The following is an 18088-nucleotide window of genomic DNA, read 5'->3' on the forward strand; positions in this document are numbered from 1 at the left end:
TGTGTTAAATTGTAATATTTCACATTATTTGTTTTACTCTAATTTTTATCAAATACTGTAAACGTAGCCTTCATGAACATAAAACTAAAAATAAAAAAAATGTAAACAGTAGTGTAGTTTTTTTTTTTTTTTTGGAAGAATAACTCACACTATTTTAGTGTATGTGTTGAGTAATATGTGTACCGTACATTTTCTGCACGGACCTTGGGTTTTGATTTTGGAACTTTAGACTACAACATGCTGGAAGATTAAACTGGCTTTTTGACAATTGTGTTTGTAGCTTCATAAACACACGTTCATTTAAATCACACCTCTCAAAAATACATAACAGAAGCAGACAAGAAAACTACACTTTTTTGTGTGACTTCAGTGCGAGTTCAGTGGAATGGTCAAAGGAGAGATTGTGAGCATATTGGTAGAAGAATGCTGAGGTTTGAACTGCCAGGAAGGAGGTCTAAAGGAAGACCAAAGAGGAGATTTATAGATGCAGTAAGAGAGGACATGAAGTTAATTGGGGTGAGAGAAGAGGATGAAGAGGATAGGGTTAGATGGAGGCAGATGATTTGCTGTGGCGACCCCTGAAAGAGAACAGCCGAAAGACGAAAAAGAAGATTGAGATCTGCTCTGAAACGCAGTTCTTCTCTCATCTTGGAAAACATATAAGAAATAAAGAAACAATATTTTGCCCCTTTTAGAAATGTACATTAAAAACTAACAATTTTTCTAGCTTTAGCAGCCATTGAACAAGGAAAAATGAATCACTATCAAAGTTTTAGTGATTTATTAGTGCGTAAGGAATCAGAAAAAGTCTTGGATAAAACAGAACCTGAGCTAAACAATGAACCAGAAGCTGGGACTTCATCTTGTGGGCATGAACAATGGAGAGAAAAGGACATTGAATCTGAGGACTTGACTGTTCAATAGTTCAGGACTGAACCTTTATACAAGTTTACCTGAGTTTTCAATAACTAACTGGACTCCATATAAACATCAATTAACATCAACTGTTATGCTGAACTGCCTGCCAACTAACACACAGTATGAATGCAGATCAATTCCTGCTTTCTGTTTCACCCGAATGAGGATGGGTTCCCTGTTGAGTCTGGTTCCTCTCAAGGTTGCTTCCTACTACCATCTCAGGGAGTTTTTCCTTGCCACTGTCGCCCTCGGCTTGCTCACCAGGGACTATCTGACCATTTTGATTCAAACACATTCAAATTCCATACAAACTTAAATAATTCTTTTGATTGTGTAAAGCTGCTTTGGGACAATGCCAATTGTTAAAAGGGCTATACAAATAAAATTGAATTCAATTCAATACAGAAAGTAATTCAACAGTTACATTTTATATTTTTCTAAAATTCTAGCTCTTGATTACATTAGAGAAATACTCGCAACCTATAACATTGTAACAAATGATCAGACTGTGCAAATGTACAAATCTGTTGTTGTAACATCTAAGAGTCTTTCCATGAAGAGAGTCTTTTCAAGACACAGGATACTTAAAAAAAAAAAATTTTGGTTAAGAAAAGGTTAGCCTTGCTTCAGGGTTATATATTGACTATTTTGAAGTCTACAACCCTCTTGGGACCCAGAGAAAGATCCATACTGCTGTATATTGGCTAATTCTAAATTTTTCGTCAAAAAGTTGCTCCACTATAAATTTAATTAATCTAGCATTTTTGGGAAAGACCAAAGATGTGCAATTGTTTGGCTATGACCGGTTCATTGACTCACTGATTAAGAATATACAGCAGTACATAAAGGGAACTGTGTTTTGTGTCTGCGCGGACAACCTACGATCCCATGGACTTGCAGGCTCATTAGAGTTCATTGTTGAAAAGTTTAGCAGCCTCTGCTTGTTTAGCCAGAAAGAAATTGCCAGCACTAAACCTGAAATTTTTCTGTTAAGAACTCCAGAACAACACCATTTTTTGGTAGAGGAGCTTAAGAATATGACCAGCCTCACAGTTTGTATGGTGTAAAACAGAAGTGTGTTCTGAGTAAGCACTTACATTTTACTTCTATCCAATTACAGGATTTTTTTGCAGTTTTGTGCAGTTTAGATTGTGATAGGTATTTTTATTAGACTTACAAATGCGATCTCACATGATTCCATGTTTTTGAGAAGCTGCTGTCAAGCTGTTTTATAATTATTATTTTTTAATTTTTTACTCTTCCGTTTTTTGTGCACTTTAGACTGTGAAAGGCATTTTGCCTTATTTCAGCAATTTCAATACAAATGCAAAGAATTAGAAGTCATTTTACACTATAATACATTTTTTTGGAATTATAACATGTTAAAAGGTAAAATGAAACTAAAACTTTTTAAACTGAAGATTTGCAGTTTAAAATGTTCTGTAATTGAAATTAAATGCTTTACGTGTATTTTATCCAGGTGCTATATTGTACATTGTAAATGTCACAATTTTAATTTACTTTTAGCTTTTAGTTACATTTTACTTGACAGTTAAGGATTGTGGCTGCAATGTTTTACTTTTAGTTTAAAATAAAATTTGGAAGAAACTTTCAAGCATGCAGTTACAGCTTTTTTCATTACATTATGTTAAATGTTAATTAAAAACTTAAACACAATTTAAACACATCTTTTAAACCATGGGGGATGTCAAAACATGTGACAAGTTCACATTTATTAAATTAATAAGTCGTTTAAACTATCAAAACTCTTTAAATGTAAAAGAATATAAGTTGGGAGATGTGTGACCTTACAGAGTAAATAGTCAAAAAAGTCAACAACTTGGGTTAAAAGTTGAGTTACTTCACTTTGCACTATAAAATGAATACTGAAAGGACTAAATCTTTTGCCTATATTGTTTAAAAAAATATATATATATATAAAATAGATATTTGCATTTTTAAACCATAATCACAATAGCATTTTTTTTGTTTTTGAATTGACTTTCCAACACAATCAAAACAATGTGCATATTAATAATAATAATAAATTATGTATTAGCACACTTTAATACACACAAGATTAGTTTATACAGTAAAAGTCAGTAAGGATTATGGTAAACTTTCTGGTAGATTACTGGTAAGTCTAGTAGAACATATTTATGTACTAAAAATTAGAACTTTTAATCTTCAAAAAAGTGTGCTTTTCTTAATGTGTTATACTGATAGTACCATAATTGGCATTTGTAAGTGTCTAGTGGCCTGGTTTTTCAGCATGTTGGACTAAATCTGATTTTAAACATGATAAGTTACCCCTGCTGTATGTACACCGTTCACTACAGCATTACTTTCTTGTCTCTGTGTAACAATTTAAAAGGTTGTCAAATACGGCATGAAAACCAAAGTTTATAAATACACAGCTTTCTTTTTTTATTTCAAATATTGTGCATTTTGACAAAATGGTCACACACCATCATAAGCCACGTCCTTATACCTATTCAAGTCAGCTTTGTCCATTTTACACTTTATTTTGTGTAGTTCATGTAATTGTTGTGATTATACTCCAAAGCTCATCATTCTTAAATCTGAGCAACGTTGTCTATAGCACCGGCAGGGTCCATTTTATAAAGCATAAAATGTCCCTGCACTTGAGCTGCACTGAGGTTTGTGTGTGTTGCCAGTGCACGCACTGCAAAGCGTTCGCCCTCGGCTGGAGACTCCATTGGGTAGAATCTCCGGAACATCTGAGTGAGCTGATAATGTGTACAATGTCCAACATACTGCTTCAGGTCCACACGACCAGGTCGTATTAAAGCTGGATCAAGTCTTTGGTGCATTAAGGAAAGAAAACAAAGCAAATATATTATATTATGACTAAACAGGAAACGGTGCATTTACAAGATTATCTAAGAAAATAGGAGCTACACGAATGACAAACAGTATAAATTAATGTTAAATGTATGGACCTTACAAAATAACTGAGTTATACCACAGGACGGTTGAATTTTTAAATGCTGTATGTCAGAAGATGTTTATTAACTTTCTATACGTGTGTGTGTGTGTATATATATTACCAATTAAAAAAATTATCTTGTAAATTTTTTTTTATTGATGCTCTGTTTAAAATTAATTAAGTGACCCTTACTTCTCAATGAAATTAGTAGTCATGAAGACAATTCTAGCTTCTGAAGAAGCAACTCCATCTAGAGCGTTAAGAAGTCCACTAAATGTGAGCCTTCCCATTCCTTGATAGGCCATTGGATCTGTGATCAAAGAGTATGCATAAAAGAAAGACAGTACAAAGACATGATGCTTATAGACATTATTTAAGTGGGCGACTAAAAAAAAGTACACATACTACTTAAAGTTTTAGCTACAAGTTCTAATGTTTAGATTTAGGATTTTTTTTAAATCTATTTAAAGTCAATGTATTATTTTACAAATGCTTGCAGATCCAACAATCAGACAAAATGAGACATACTCTCAGTTGGCAGCAGCTCTCGGCTGACGAATGCAGCGTCCACGTCCTCCAGCAGAATGATGCTCTGTTGCGGAGCCACACTCAGCAGGTGATTTAGTCGGTCATCAGAAAGGCTGCGGTCACTCAGACTCATTAAGCAGATGCTGTAACCCAACTCGCCAGCGAGGGCCGTGCTGAAAGATTTAACCAAAATACACACACATACTGTATAATAACCATGCACACACGCATGCCTGCAAACAACTGCAATATGCACTAAAATATGAAAATCAATTTTTATTACTATTTTAAAATATTTGGATCATTCTTTGGCATTTCCACACCCTCACTCATTCTCTATGCCTTTTCCTGTACTTGGCTGCGGGAGGCCTGAAGCCTATCCATGAGGCTGGGCACACCAATTGCAGATCACAAAAGCACACACACTATGGATAATTTGGAAATGCCAAATAACTGACCCTGCATGTTTTACAGCTAAATGATATAGTAAAGTTCTAATGTTTTTGAATGTTTCCCTCCTGTTTTATGTTCTTGTAGAAAACAAGCAAATGTCATGATACATATTGTGTCTAAGTATCACTGTAAGGTCCGCACACCACTATCTTAATATATTTTAATACACCAGGGTAACTTAATAAGTACAGAATGATGCTTTATACCAAGATAAATTAAGTCACTAGCCTTACATAAAGCTGCTTTTTCCACATCCTGGAGGTCCAAACAATAAATACCCCCTTCTGTATGGAATCCCTTCAAAAAGAAAAAGTAATTATTAATGATTCAAAGATTAAAACACACTAATATTTAGACAGCGAGTCAAAAGGTTGATAGGTTAAGTATCTATTATACCTCTGTCAGTATACCACTTTGGATTACTAATAAATTCCTTCACATCACACACAATCCTTTCAGCTATTCCATTCTCCAGGACAACAGAAGACAAAGGGCGCCGACGACGGGGGAAGCCGAAAGGCCTCCATTCTGCACCCATAGCAGTGTACATCACAGTGCGGCCTTCTTCCTGCTTTAGAGCCAGCTCTCGTGCTACAAATATCATATTAGATCAGTGATCTGGTTATTAAAAAGAAAGGCTTGATTCATAAAAAAGATCAAAATTAACAGGATGATAGCATGAAATTTACCAATACTTCTGATTAAGGCTATTATGTTCTGTGTAAAACTGTGGCCTAGTTCTTGACTAACAGAAAAAGTTCCTGCAGCATGCGTTTGTTCTATGCATTTTTTTTCTATGCATTTGATGAGAACATTGTTCTACGGGAGCAGGGATGTGCTTTTTGTATGTAAATAAACAAATTCTGTAACAATCATGGAGTTCTTTAAGCTTTTTACATGCTGATGCCCTCCATACTAAGATTGAGCTAACACCACAAAATCTGTTGGTATAATTCCTAAAGCATGAATCAACTAAACTACATCTTAGATCTTTTTAACTGACTATCCTTACCTTCCTGCAATATGTTGAAGAAAATTTGCCTATCCCTGCCAAAGGCTGTAAAGGTAACAGATTCCCAAGGTGTTCCTGTGTGCAGATCCACCATCTGCTTCTCTCTGGTCCTCTCCACTCTTATCCATTTTCTGCCATACCTAATAAAATATATATATTTTTTTTTTTAAAAAGGTAATTTATTACATTGCTCATGCATTCATTTTATTAATTCACCAATATGAATCTGACAGTTTATATCTGGTACTGAACTGATGTCCTTTTCACAGTTAGAGAGCCCCTGCTTTGCATATTTTAATGTTTTTCCTTCTCCAACATACAGTACATGTTTTTAAAAAAATTGATAATTGACAATTCTTGCTGAAGTGAAGTGCAGGTGTTTGAACAATAAAATGTACAGGACAGCAGGTAAAACAGGACTCACATTGGGAACCTGTCTGGCAACAGATATAAGTTGTATAAAGATTTTTTTTTATTGTGCAGGAATGTGAGACTTAAATTGTCTGCTTTAATTAACAGAAAACATTCATGAATGCCTAAATAAATCAATTCTGTAGATTAGATGAGGCAAATTTTGTTAAGACAATGATGCCTCTGGCCTCACCAAATGATGTGGTTTCCAGGACTTGGGTGGAAATCAAACTGTGTGTGGACCCGTCCACTCTCATGCTGCATGTATGAGGTCTCCACACTGAGGTGTTGTGTATGCTTGGCATGTTTAGTGATCCAGCTCAACAACCAGTGGTAACTCTTATCTCTGCTGGGAACCTCAAGAGTGATCATGTAGTTGCGCCTAAAGAAGATCATACCAATCTGTGCCCCCTTTCTTGCAACTGCAAGCGCTGTGCCCACACCAACTAGTCCAAAACCAGCCCCAAAATAGGGGTTGTCCTTTAAAGCTCCCAAAAAATCTGAAAAGGTCATTATTGGGCTGTGCAAAAGGTATCAGTCAGCAATCAGGAGCAGTATCGATTCCCTTCTCCTGCGTGCATTCTGCAAAACATTGAGACACAAAAATATTTAACAGCTAACAAAATATTGTACTGAAATAGAATTCAGGGGGCTTATACTGCAATATACATCGGTTTGAATAAACTACACAAAAAGAATGACTTACGTTAATAAGATTGGCATTTCACTGGATCGTTTGCACCTTACTGTTTGCTTTAAATCATTTAATGTTTTATTAAATCCATTGAATGACAGATACACAGCAGGTCCATACTAACCCATACAAGCGCGATCTCATTGGACAAATCACATGGCGACCTCTATGACGCTTCCGTTGTTCGGGAAAATATTTCCGCCTGAAACAACTTTTACCAAAATAGTTCCGTGTTGCACGCTACCGTATATAGATATTTTTTTAAAGCAGAAAATACAATCAACTGTCTTGTATGTAAATGTTAATGTGCTAAATATTGGACATTAAACCGATTTGTCAATAAATAGTCTTTTGACTTTTTAACAATATAGCGAAGGGTGGAGCCGCTTACGCGAAATTTTCATCAGGTGAGTGCTTGTAGATTCCCTATTTCAAACATTATCACAACAGAACAGTCATCGAATATTCAGTTGCTTAATTAATTTACCAACGTATGTTTTAATTTAAAGTGTCCCAGTGATCTCCATGCCTAAACAGGGTTAGTATCCGAGCCAGCTGTTTTAACAACCAGCATGCGCTGTGACGTTAGCCTGTAGAGGAGTGCACTGTTTTGCGGAGAGAAAAATGCTGAAACCATCAAGCAGTAGGTCTCAATTCTGTTTCCATAGAAATGCACCAGACCTCTACACTTCATGGTTTAATGCAGTTAAGGGGGCTAATATTATTATTATTATTTTTTTTATCTTGTATGTTATTTGGCACAAATCTTTTTAGCACAGAATTGTATATCCCATAATAAGGACATTCATTTTAATATATAGTGGTTAGTGGTTAGCATTGTCCCCTTGCATCCCCAGGGTCGAGGATTCGATTCCCACCTGCACGAAGATTGCTTTTTCTCCCCGTGTTTGGTGGTTTCCTCCCACAGTCCAAAGACATGCAGATTAGACCAGCTAGCATTCCCAAATAGCCTAGTGTGTGTGCGCATGTGTCGAACTCAAAACACTGATGTTTGCCTACAAAGCTATAAACTGCACAGCACCCACTTACCTCAACACTCTAATCACGCCCCGCACTACACCATGTTTCCGCCGATCCTCCAGCACTGCTTAACTGGTCCCACCATCTTTCAGGGAACTAGGAAAACGTGCATCTAGACATCTAGTTTTTTGTTAGTGGCTCCTAGGTGCTGGAATGAGCTTCCTCTAGATGTCCATACAGCTGAGTCACTGGCAATCTTTAAGCAATGGCTAAAGACCTATCTGTTTCTTAGGTATTTGAGTACCTAAGAAAAAAAACAAAAAACTTCGCAACAGTGTTCAACTGAAGGTACTTTTAGTTAGAAACCCAGCGTAAGGATCTATCCACTGATGGAGATTTCTGTCTCGGGCCAGAAGTCCAGGCCCTCATGACCCTGTACAGGACGGGTGATTTACAATATGAATAAATATATGCAGTACATACAAAACAATCCATGTGTATGTATCCTAAAAGAAATACAACACAAAGATATAGCAGAAAGTGAGTAAAAGACATTTTGAGAATATTAAAACTGATAGAACTCTAGTTACTCAAATGTGTGTGTGTGTGTGTGTGTGTGTGTGTCTGTGTGAAGATAAACAGTGTTCATCTGTAACTACTTTATCCTGCTCAGGGAGCATTGTGTGAGGTGGGGTCATTCCCAAAATACACACCATACTCACTTGCCTCTTTATAAGTTTTCATTTACTCTTGGTGTGGTAAATTATGCATTAAAAATTACATTCAGTCTATGGCTATGTATGGTATGTTTAGTACCTGTTGAATAAAACCATTTATTAGTTTTCTATAGCTTCTTAGTTTTGCTCTAAGGGAATGTAAACTATTATGTATTTTTTTTAATCAAAATAAACTGTATTATAATTTTGGTCTATCATATATATTTTTTTCAATTACAGGTGTGCACCATAGAGGGTGTGGACCTTGATGTCTCCCAGAGATTTGCTGAAAGTTTAACACACTAATGGAGTGAAAAGCATTTTGCGTCTTTTCAGCTGTAGAAAAATGGAAACACAAAACCGAGAAACTTGCATTGAGGAGCAGCTTTATAATGGTGCACAACATGAGACTGGAACAGAGACTTCAAACAGAAGTAAGAAACATGTGAGGGGAAATGTATCAAGCAATCAAAAAGTCCTAAAGCAGTTTGTTAGATACAGCTAATGACCGTTTAGATCATTTCCTTATTAGGTATACAGTTAATGATTGTAGCCTATCTGAAGCTATACAGCTTGCCCTTAATGAAATGGGACAATTATTGACCAGGGATAAATTTTTGTGTGGCAACATATAGGCTAAGGTCAATAATGGTACTTGTGAATGGACCTACGGCACTATACAAGTCACCCAGATGTTTTAAATCCAAATTTGGTGTTAGATGTTATTTTATTACTGCATTATAAAAAAAAAAAAAAACAGACATATCTATAGCAGTCAAAGTTTCTTAAAGATCTGTGGCAAATTCTACAAGATGCTAAGTAAGAACTTAAGAAGCAATCTTATAAACTGCACAAAGTGTACTTAAGATTACTGATGCATTTTTAAAACTCACACCGAACTATTTTGCTTAATTTCTTAGTTTGTTGCTCTTGGTATATTTTCTTTTGAACTATTGAAAGTTATTTTTACAGGCATTTCTACTTTTGTTTTATTTAACAGCACTTATTTGGATGTCTTATATTTTTGTACAGTAGCATACTGTATGTTGGGTATACATAATAAAGTAACAGCAGATAAAAACTTTTAATTAAATGTATTACATAAACATTTAATGATGTATCTAATTATTGAATTTGTGGACTATTGAATTTATTTATGTTTTAATATTGTTATTTTTTTAATTGAATTCCCTCTGATGCACCAATATTTATTAGCAGGTAATGAGCAAAAAGACATAAATGAAGCAATGTGCAATAAAACCTCTCGCAAAAAGGCAACAATACAAGAGAATATTTCTGCTCAGGATGATGATGTTGATCCTGAGAGTTTACGACCTCGAGCAAAAAAGCATTGCAAAGGAGGAAAAGCAGCAACCAAGAGGAAAACATCCATAGTCTCAGTCCAAGGTGAACAATTCTTTGTACTCTTATTTAAAAAATATACAGTGCTATTTTTGCTTTTTACCACAGCACTGTTAAATACTGATTCTTTTTGGTTAGAAGCTGTTTTTTTTTTTTTTTTGCTTTAGTTTTCTCTGAGAGCAATTTAGCCACATGGCCATTTACAGGTTTTTATTAACACACTCATACAATCACTCTATTATAATGATCTGTAACATCAACTGACTCAGGGACTTGGATGGTGGACTCTTCTTAAGTCAGTGGCTACATAGTAATACCAAATAACACAACAAGGTGGCACTTCCTTCTTGTTGGGGTAGATTAAAGTTAAATGTTTGCTCCAAGGTGACTTAGTCATTAGCACTGTCGCCCAAAACTTTCTGGGTCTGGGTTAGATTCCCCCCTCGGGTATGTGTGCATGCAGTTTGCACATGCAGTTTTTCCCATGCTTAGTGGTTTTCCTCTAAGTATTCTGGTTTTCTCCCAGAGTCCAACGATATGCAGATTTGGTGGCCCTAAATTGCCCTGTCTAGGGTGTACCCATCTTGTGCCCAAAGTCTCCTGTGACCCCATACTGGTGAAATGGTATAGAACATGAGTGAATGAAAAAAAATAAAACTTTTGCTACCTTTATCCTCATTGCCACCTTGGCTGATAAGTTTTCTAAGAGCAACACAAACACTGTGTTTGTTAATATGGTGAAATTTTATGTTAAGAAATATTAATATTTCTGGAAGTCTCAAGGTAACATCAGAGGGAGAACAGTTTCTTGAAAATCTGACTTGGTAAAATCTTTAGTACAGAGACTAAAGAAACACGTGAGGTATCATGACAAGCTGTATTTGTTCTGAATTGCTTTGGTATTTAAAGAATAGAACAATTTTAATAGAAAATTGTCAAGTTTTGCTTTACTAGGTATTTCCCCAGAGCAGATTAATTTGTTAATAATATATTATCAACAAATTAATGTTATAATAATATAATATGTTTGCAATTGTAAAAACTTAAAAGTAATCCTTGTAATGTGTACTAGATATCTTAATCTGTGTGTTGCTGTGTTGTAGATCACGTGGCAGAAGGCACGGAGCACATGTTTCGCACTCATATATGTACAGAATGTCGGCGTTGCTTCAAGACACGCTCTCACCTGATGGAGCACATGCGTCTGCATTTTCCCGACCCCAGCCTGCAGTGTCCCACCTGCAAGCGCTACTTTACCAGCAAAAGCAAGCTGAGGATTCACATGCTGAGAGAGTCTGGTGAGAAGCTGCATCGTTGTCAGCTGTGCGAGTATGCTGCCGTGGAACGTAACACTCTGCATCGCCACATCGCCAGTGTGCATGGCCATCAAGGAGAAACAGATGCTCACCAAGATCTCTATACCTGCCCCACTTGTCAAAAGAGCTTTAACCAGAGTCAGGCATTAAAGAGTCACATGAAGTCTCATCATCTAACGCAAAACGGGCAGCCGCTGCCATGCTTCTACCAAGGTTGTTCCTTTCAGTCCACAGATAAGAAGCTGCTCCAGAAGCATGTGTTAGATGCACATGGCATCAAGGCCACAGAGTGTCAGCATCATGCCTGCTGTGCACTGTTCGGAAGCAAAGAAGATATGGAGGTTCATTTGCGTACACATCAAGCCTTTCATTGCACACAGTGTGATTTCTCATGTTCCAACAAGAGCCGTTTCCAGCAGCACAAAAGACAGGGCCATCCTGGAGAGGCACAGCTAAGCTGTAGCTTCTGTCCTTTTACCACTTTTAATCCAGTGGAATTTGAACAGCATGTAGGACATCTTCATGCCAATGAGAAAACACACAATTGCTCCGAATGCAGCTTTACGACTGCTCACAAGAGAGTCCTTAAAAGACACATGCTGGTGCATACTGGTACGTTAAACCTTTATACTCCCATGTTTTTTAACTGCTGTATTTTAATAATTAATCAATGTTTCGTAGGCCTCGTTATTTCTCCTCTTTGAACGCATTTGGTTCAATCCAGTTTAGACATGCTAGTTAGCTGTGTGTTAGGATTAGGGGAAAATGTTAAAATATGAAAACCAAGGTATACTTAACGACCAGGGTTGTGGGAACATGAATGGAGTGTATTAAATGTTCAGCATTTCTTTTTTTCCTCTCTTTCTTTTTAAGGTGAAAAGCCACACAAATGTTCATTGTGTGAATTTAGATGCCGGGATGAAACGTATCTCTCAAAACACATGCTGACACACTCTGAAGACAAACAGCATATGTGTTCAGAATGTGGTTATGTCACCAAATGGAAGCATTACATAAATGTCCATATGCGCAAACACACCGGTGATCTCAGGTGTGTCTTGGCTTTGTTATAACTGTGCTAATCATTTTTATAAGTTAGTATTACTTCTGTAAATTCCCCATGAAGATCTATGGGAATAATTACATTTTTTTTTATGCCATATTACAAGAATCAGTATTATAATGCCACTTAATGTACTGCACAATCATTATAGGCACCTATAATAATTAAAAAGCAACTGGGAAATGTTACATTTCAACAACACAATCATTTAAAATGTCATGAGTGCTTCAGGTAAAGTGCACATTCATGAATTTTTGTAATGTACACAGAAACACATATAAACTAATAATGAACCATAAATCTTATATATAGGTTTGAACATTGGAGACACTTAATGTTTTTGAGACAGGAAGCTTGATTCTACATGTGTGTCCTTGTAATTTTTAGAAGCAGTTGTATATTTTTAAATGGTAAGCAGCTATTAAATAGAACTGGAAATATGTACAAAATCTCTCTAAATTGTTCGAATAAAAACATTTTAGATTTAGCCTAATTGTTTTATAATATTACTTTTTAGGATTTTAATGGAGTATTTCCTCAACCTATACATTTACTCAATAAGCCTTGGTCCAGCATACATTACTTTAGCAACACAACAGGAAGAGATGAGTTTGATAGCTGCTTTAGCTGTGATCTTGAAAATAGGAAACCTGTAGAAATTTTCTTTCGACAATAAATTGCTCGTCTGGTCATTTGTTATAAAGTACATTGTGTCGTTGACACTTAACACTTGTATTACATCATCAAAAATAATCAAGTAATTATTTACAGCATATTATTGGAATTTTATGTGATATTATGAGAGTTTATAAGATGAACAATGAATCTTCAAATAGATGTATCAAATTACAAGTAACTATAAGAAAGTTATTTTACTTTTAATTTGAGTTTACTGAAAGCTTTATACTCCTTCTTAGGTACAAATGTAACCAGTGCATGTATCGTTGCCACCGGATTGACCAGCTGAACAGCCACAAGCTCCGTCATCAAGCAAAAACCCTAATCTGTGAGGTCTGTGCTTACTCCTGCAAGAGAAAAACTGAACTTCTTAAGCACATGCAGGTCAAACATGCGATTGGTAAAGACCACCAGCCTTCGCTTTTCCATTGCAAGTTCTGCCCTTACACAACAAAGTATCGCCAAGCTCTACGCAACCATGAAAATACCAAACACACTCGAACCAGGGAGTTTCGCTGTGCCCTCTGCCCCTACACCACGTTTAGCAATACTTCGCTCTTTCTGCACAAGCGGAAGGCTCATGGGTACATTCCTGGTGATGTGAAGTGGTTGGAAACATATGCGGAGAAACAGAGACAAAACAGTTCTATGAATGTGATTCAAGACTTTTACTCTGGTGTTGAAGAGTCCTCTGGAGGACAAGAGGATTCTTGTACTGATTCAAAAAACACTATGCAGGAAGAGTCGCAAAATATGAATAATAATGCCCAAAGTCTCAATAGCCGTAAAACAACAAATGTATCAGAAAATGTAAGTACTGTAGAACAGCAGGTCAGTTCTGATGCTAATGCATTTGGAGAGGAGATGAGCAATGTCACTGAAGATCAATCACTTACCCAGTTAACCTTATTAACAAACACTGAAAATGCCCACAGAGGACCCTTAGAAAACCAGGAAACCACTTCCACAGATATCCCAGTTGGTGACTCACCAAGGTCTCATGACAAATATGAAGCTTCTCAGATCCATAATGAACCTGTAAGTGTAGAAGAGGATTGTGTTTCAGACTGTGATGAAGACAGTGTTATCGAAGAGGCAGCACCAAACCAAGGAAATGAGATCTTGACCGTAGAATCTCTAACTTCAGCGGCCCAACAAGCAGTTTCCTCAGAGGCTTCCTTAGCTGAGGCAGCATGTCCAGACACTCTGCTCCAGGTTATGAGGAAACAAGACAAAGACCAAGCCAAAGCTCTGATTCTGGAGGGTCGAGTGCAAATGTTGGTAGTCCGGACCCAGGACAACATCTATAGATGTGATCGCTGCTCTTATGTGACCCGTAAGCATGCAGCCTTATCACGTCACTGCAGATCATCCTGCCCGGTCATGAAAGCAGCACTTCAATGCCAGGATTGTGGTTTACACTTCAAACAATTACGCTCCTTTAACACCCACCGTCTCAGAAAGTGCCATGCACTGCAAAAGAACAAGAGACTGCTTTCTGCTTCAACAGATCCATGTGAGGAGAATGTGCCAAAGTCCAAGGCACCTACAAGAGCAAAGACTGTCCAAGAAGAAGAAAAAACACGAATTCATTCTTCTCTAACTGATTCCACGAGCATGGAGATTCATGAATCCTATGATTACCAGGAAGAGGATGGTCGATTCAGCTGCATAAAATGTTCATTTTCATGTAATAGAAAAGCTGCGATTGCTCGCCATTGCACAGCCTGCTCCAAAAACACAAGTAAAAGATCCCTGACTGTAAATGAAGCAGCATCTGAAGTAGATAAAGACCAAAGTGAGAAAGACATGGAGCTGGAACTACAAGTCAAAGAAAACCAAGGCGACTCAGTAGATACAATGAAGTCTAAAAAACGCTTTTCCTGTTCAGACTGCCCATTTGTGTGCCAGCAGAGAAGGGCATTAACAAGCCATGCGAAACGGGGCTGTTTAAAGCCTGGGGAGATCCAGTGCCAGCAATGTTCGTTTGTAGCTAAATCTGAGATATCACTGAGTCAACACAACCTGGTTCATGGTAAAGATAAGAGCCGTAAGCATAGCAAACAAACTCAACTTTCTTGCAAGCTTTGCTGTTTCACCTGCAAGCAGGAGCGCCGTATGAGTCAGCATATTGCACTGAAGCATGAGGGGGTTCGCCCATTCTGCTGTCGCTTCTGTGAATTCAGCACAGCGCGGCGTCACCGCCTAGCTGCTCATGAGTCCATGCACACAGGTTTAGGCAGGCATCGATGTGATCTGTGTCATCAGACTTTTGGGACCTCTTCCAAGCTGCGGCTGCATCGCCAGCGAATTCATGACAAGCAAGCCACCCACTTTTGCTCTCTGTGTGATTACAAAGGCTACAATCCAACTGACATCAGCCGCCACACTCTCAGCTGCCACACCGGTGAACTGAGCCATACATGCAGCCAGTGTGGTTACTCCTTCAGCTCTGAAATTGCCTTTAAACAGCATTGTAAACGAGTACACCACACTGCCAAGAGCCACTGCTGCGCTCAGTGTAGTTTCAGCTGTAACAGTGATGCTGTCCTTAAAGCACACGTGCAAAGTAAACATCCTCAAAATGAGAAAACCGCTTTATTAGAAACTGATTCTCATGCTCAGCACAGCAAGGTATCAGTCACCCAGCAATGTCCAGATTGCCCTTTTACATCAGCAAAGAAGCTGTCACTCATCCAGCACATCTTAGATGAACATGAGAGTGGACATGATGAAAGAAATATTCTCAAGTGTGATATCTGTGGCTTTTCCTGCTTCCATCAGTTGGTATTTGATCAGCATGTCCGGTCACATGGAGGAACCTGTCTATTCAAGTGCACTGAATGTGACTTCTCTACGCGGAACAGACAGAAAATCACTTGGCACATTCGTATTCACACAGGAGAGAAACCATACCGGTGTGAAAAGTGCAGCTACGCCTGTGCAGATCCTTCTCGTCTGAAGGTATGCAACTCCTTTTTAACACAGCAGAATAGACATCAAGCATGAGGCATTTCTGTACACTCTTCTTGAAGTAACCAGAAAACAATATTATTTATTTGCTGCTTTTGTTTTAGTATCACATGAGGATTCACCAGGATGAGCGCAAATATCTTTGCCCAGAATGTGGGTACAAATGCAAATGGGTTAACCAGTTGAAGTATCATATGACAAAACATTCAGGTATGTGGAATATATTTTCATAGAATTACTTGAATGTTTACTATGTGAAATATTATATTATGTGTTCTGGTTAATCAATAAAAAAAAGTACTCATTATGTTTTTAATCCTACATTCTGTCAAAGGAACAAAATCGTATGCATGTGAAGAATGCGAGTACCGCACAAACCGTGCTGATGCACTACGTGTCCATCGTGAAACACGCCATCAAGACACTCGCTCTTTTATCTGTGAAAAGTGTGGCAAAGCTTTTAAGACGCGCTTCTTGCTCAAGACACACCAGAAGAGGCACAGTGACGAGCGGCCCTATGTCTGTTCCGAGTGCCAGCGAGGATTCCGCTGGCCAGCCGGTCTTCGGCACCACTTCCTTAGCCACACCAACCAGCTCCCATTTTGCTGTCTCCATTGCTCCTATCGTGCCAAACAAAAGTTCCAGGTGGTAAAGCATTTACGGAGACACCATCCAGACAAGTCTGTGCAGAACGGTGTCGCTAAAGACCCTAACAGTTCCAATGTCCCACTGCAAAAGGCCCGACTTGGGCCAAAAAAACGAGGGACACAGGGGGGGAGTACTGACAATGACAAATGACAAGTTTTACTAGTTGAAGTAACAGTGTTGTTTATAATACAGTGGTGTGCATTTCTACAGTGATCCTGTATAGCAGTGTTGGCATGAACATTTATTGAGTCACGACCATCATTTTGAAATATGGTTTGAGGGAACTTTGGTAGCACAATTACTTTGTGCCATAAATAAACATAATTTGTTTATCTAAAGTGAGTGATTTAAAATGGGAACAAAAAAGGAACGGTCTGAGCACAACATACAAAATGCACACCTTAAGCATTTATTCCTTCTATTTGAAAGAAGAACAGAAAAAAAATTTAATGTGCCAAAACTAGATGAAAAAATCATAGGAATTACAGTCACTAAAATGTATGGTAAAAAATATAATCCCTTACAGGATAATATTTCTACTAATTATAACATTATATTTTAAAAGAAACCAAAAAGCACTATTATAACAAAAAAAATTGCATTTCTTGGTAATAAGTCGACCTTTATAAATTTTATGCATTTTATCTGTTATTCTTTCATATATATGTACTATAAGTTTGATTATTTATTTAGACAATGTGTTTTCATTGACTTCATTTCGACAAAAATCTAATTCCATAAGACTGTTCTGCAAAATGGCTGTGGTACGGCTAACACTGAACCAGTTTAGCATGGATCCACAAGCTATACTAAATGGGTTTTAAAAGGAAACATCATTAATATTGTGTATTAATAAAGTAACCATCAATATTTTTTTACTAAACAAATGGTATATGTATAAAATAATAATTTTGTGGTGGCAGTAAAGCTCCATTAGGAATAAGCTTTTAATGATGTAATGATCTTAAAAATCGTCCAAACAGGCCAACATATTCTATTAAAGATTTATTTTATTTTATGGATAAGGAAAGTTTTGACATAACTAAGTTTTTGAGACCTACTTTTTTGCGGTTGTTTCTTAATTTCTGTCTACAAGAATGTGATCAGGATCACCTTTTTCCAATTACAAATGTATAAGTCTGTACCACTCCACACCCCTCGCTCTTATGTCTGTTTCTCTCTCTGGCCCCTTTTTAAATATTCTCTTTCCTATCAGAACTACTAACTGTCCAATAAACCTTTCCTGTAGATTTGTTTCCTTTGAAGTCCGACAGCATGTTTATGCCTTTGTCTTGTTTTTTTGTTCTCTCTAATGCTGCAGTATTTGTGACTAATGGTCTTATGTTTATCCAAAATTATATTCACATTTGAAAAATATTTTTGCA

At 37.2% G+C, this 18088-nt stretch overlaps 2 protein-coding genes across 4 annotated transcripts; one reads left to right on the plus strand and one right to left on the minus strand.

Annotated features, from left to right (window-relative positions):
- Nucleotides 1-3031: 3031 nt before the first annotated feature.
- Nucleotides 3032-8143, minus strand: LOC128524491 (mitochondrial chaperone BCS1). 3 transcript variants are annotated; one of them, XM_053497071.1, is made up of 8 exons: nucleotides 8017-8143; nucleotides 6466-6854; nucleotides 5862-6001; nucleotides 5246-5440; nucleotides 5083-5146; nucleotides 4397-4569; nucleotides 4061-4178; nucleotides 3034-3741 (listed from the first exon to the last, which is right to left on the minus strand). In XM_053497071.1, exons 2-8 carry the CDS (start codon nucleotides 6783-6785, stop codon nucleotides 3495-3497), a joined length of 1257 nt encoding a protein of 418 aa, XP_053353046.1. In that variant the 5' UTR covers nucleotides 6786-6854; nucleotides 8017-8143; the 3' UTR covers nucleotides 3034-3494. The 3 variants fall into 3 exon arrangements, with proteins under 3 accessions (XP_053353047.1, XP_053353046.1, XP_053353044.1); XM_053497069.1 differs by lacking the exon at nucleotides 8017-8143 and adding an exon at nucleotides 6979-7132 and having other exon boundaries at nucleotides 3035-3741; XM_053497072.1 differs by lacking the exons at nucleotides 5862-6001; nucleotides 8017-8143 and having other exon boundaries at nucleotides 3032-3741; nucleotides 6466-6592.
- On the plus strand, nucleotides 7235-17879 carry znf142 (zinc finger protein 142). Its single transcript, XM_053497068.1, has 8 exons — nucleotides 7235-7373; nucleotides 8904-9097; nucleotides 9879-10070; nucleotides 11129-11953; nucleotides 12215-12392; nucleotides 13322-16046; nucleotides 16160-16265; nucleotides 16390-17879. The coding sequence occupies exons 2-8, from the start codon at nucleotides 9010-9012 to the stop codon at nucleotides 16851-16853; spliced, it is 4578 nt and encodes a 1525-aa protein (XP_053353043.1). The 5' UTR covers nucleotides 7235-7373; nucleotides 8904-9009; the 3' UTR covers nucleotides 16854-17879.
- Nucleotides 17880-18088: the final 209 nt, after the last annotated feature.

This window comes from Clarias gariepinus, chromosome 5 (genome assembly GCF_024256425.1).
Source record: "Clarias gariepinus isolate MV-2021 ecotype Netherlands chromosome 5, CGAR_prim_01v2, whole genome shotgun sequence".
NCBI classification, from domain to species: domain Eukaryota; kingdom Metazoa; phylum Chordata; class Actinopteri; order Siluriformes; family Clariidae; genus Clarias; species Clarias gariepinus.

Excerpts from the sequence above, each read along its gene's own strand:
- LOC128524491 (XM_053497071.1), bottom strand. The coding sequence starts at position 6,785 with ATGACCTTTTCAGATTTTTTGGGAGCTTTAAAGGACAACCCCTATTTT. Across the intron at positions 6,002-6,465 it reads CCTGGAAACCACATCATTTG|GTATGGCAGAAAATGGATAA; the intron begins GTGAGGCCAGAG and ends ATATTTTATTAG. Across the intron at positions 3,742-4,060 it reads ACTACTAATTTCATTGAGAA|ACTTGATCCAGCTTTAATAC; the intron begins GTAAGGGTCACT and ends AATGCACCAAAG.
- znf142 (XM_053497068.1), top strand. The coding sequence starts at position 9,010 with ATGGAAACACAAAACCGAGAAACTTGCATTGAGGAGCAGCTTTATAAT. Across the intron at positions 11,954-12,214 it reads ACACATGCTGGTGCATACTG|GTGAAAAGCCACACAAATGT; the intron begins GTACGTTAAACC and ends TTTCTTTTTAAG. Across the intron at positions 16,047-16,159 it reads CAGATCCTTCTCGTCTGAAG|TATCACATGAGGATTCACCA; the intron begins GTATGCAACTCC and ends CTTTTGTTTTAG.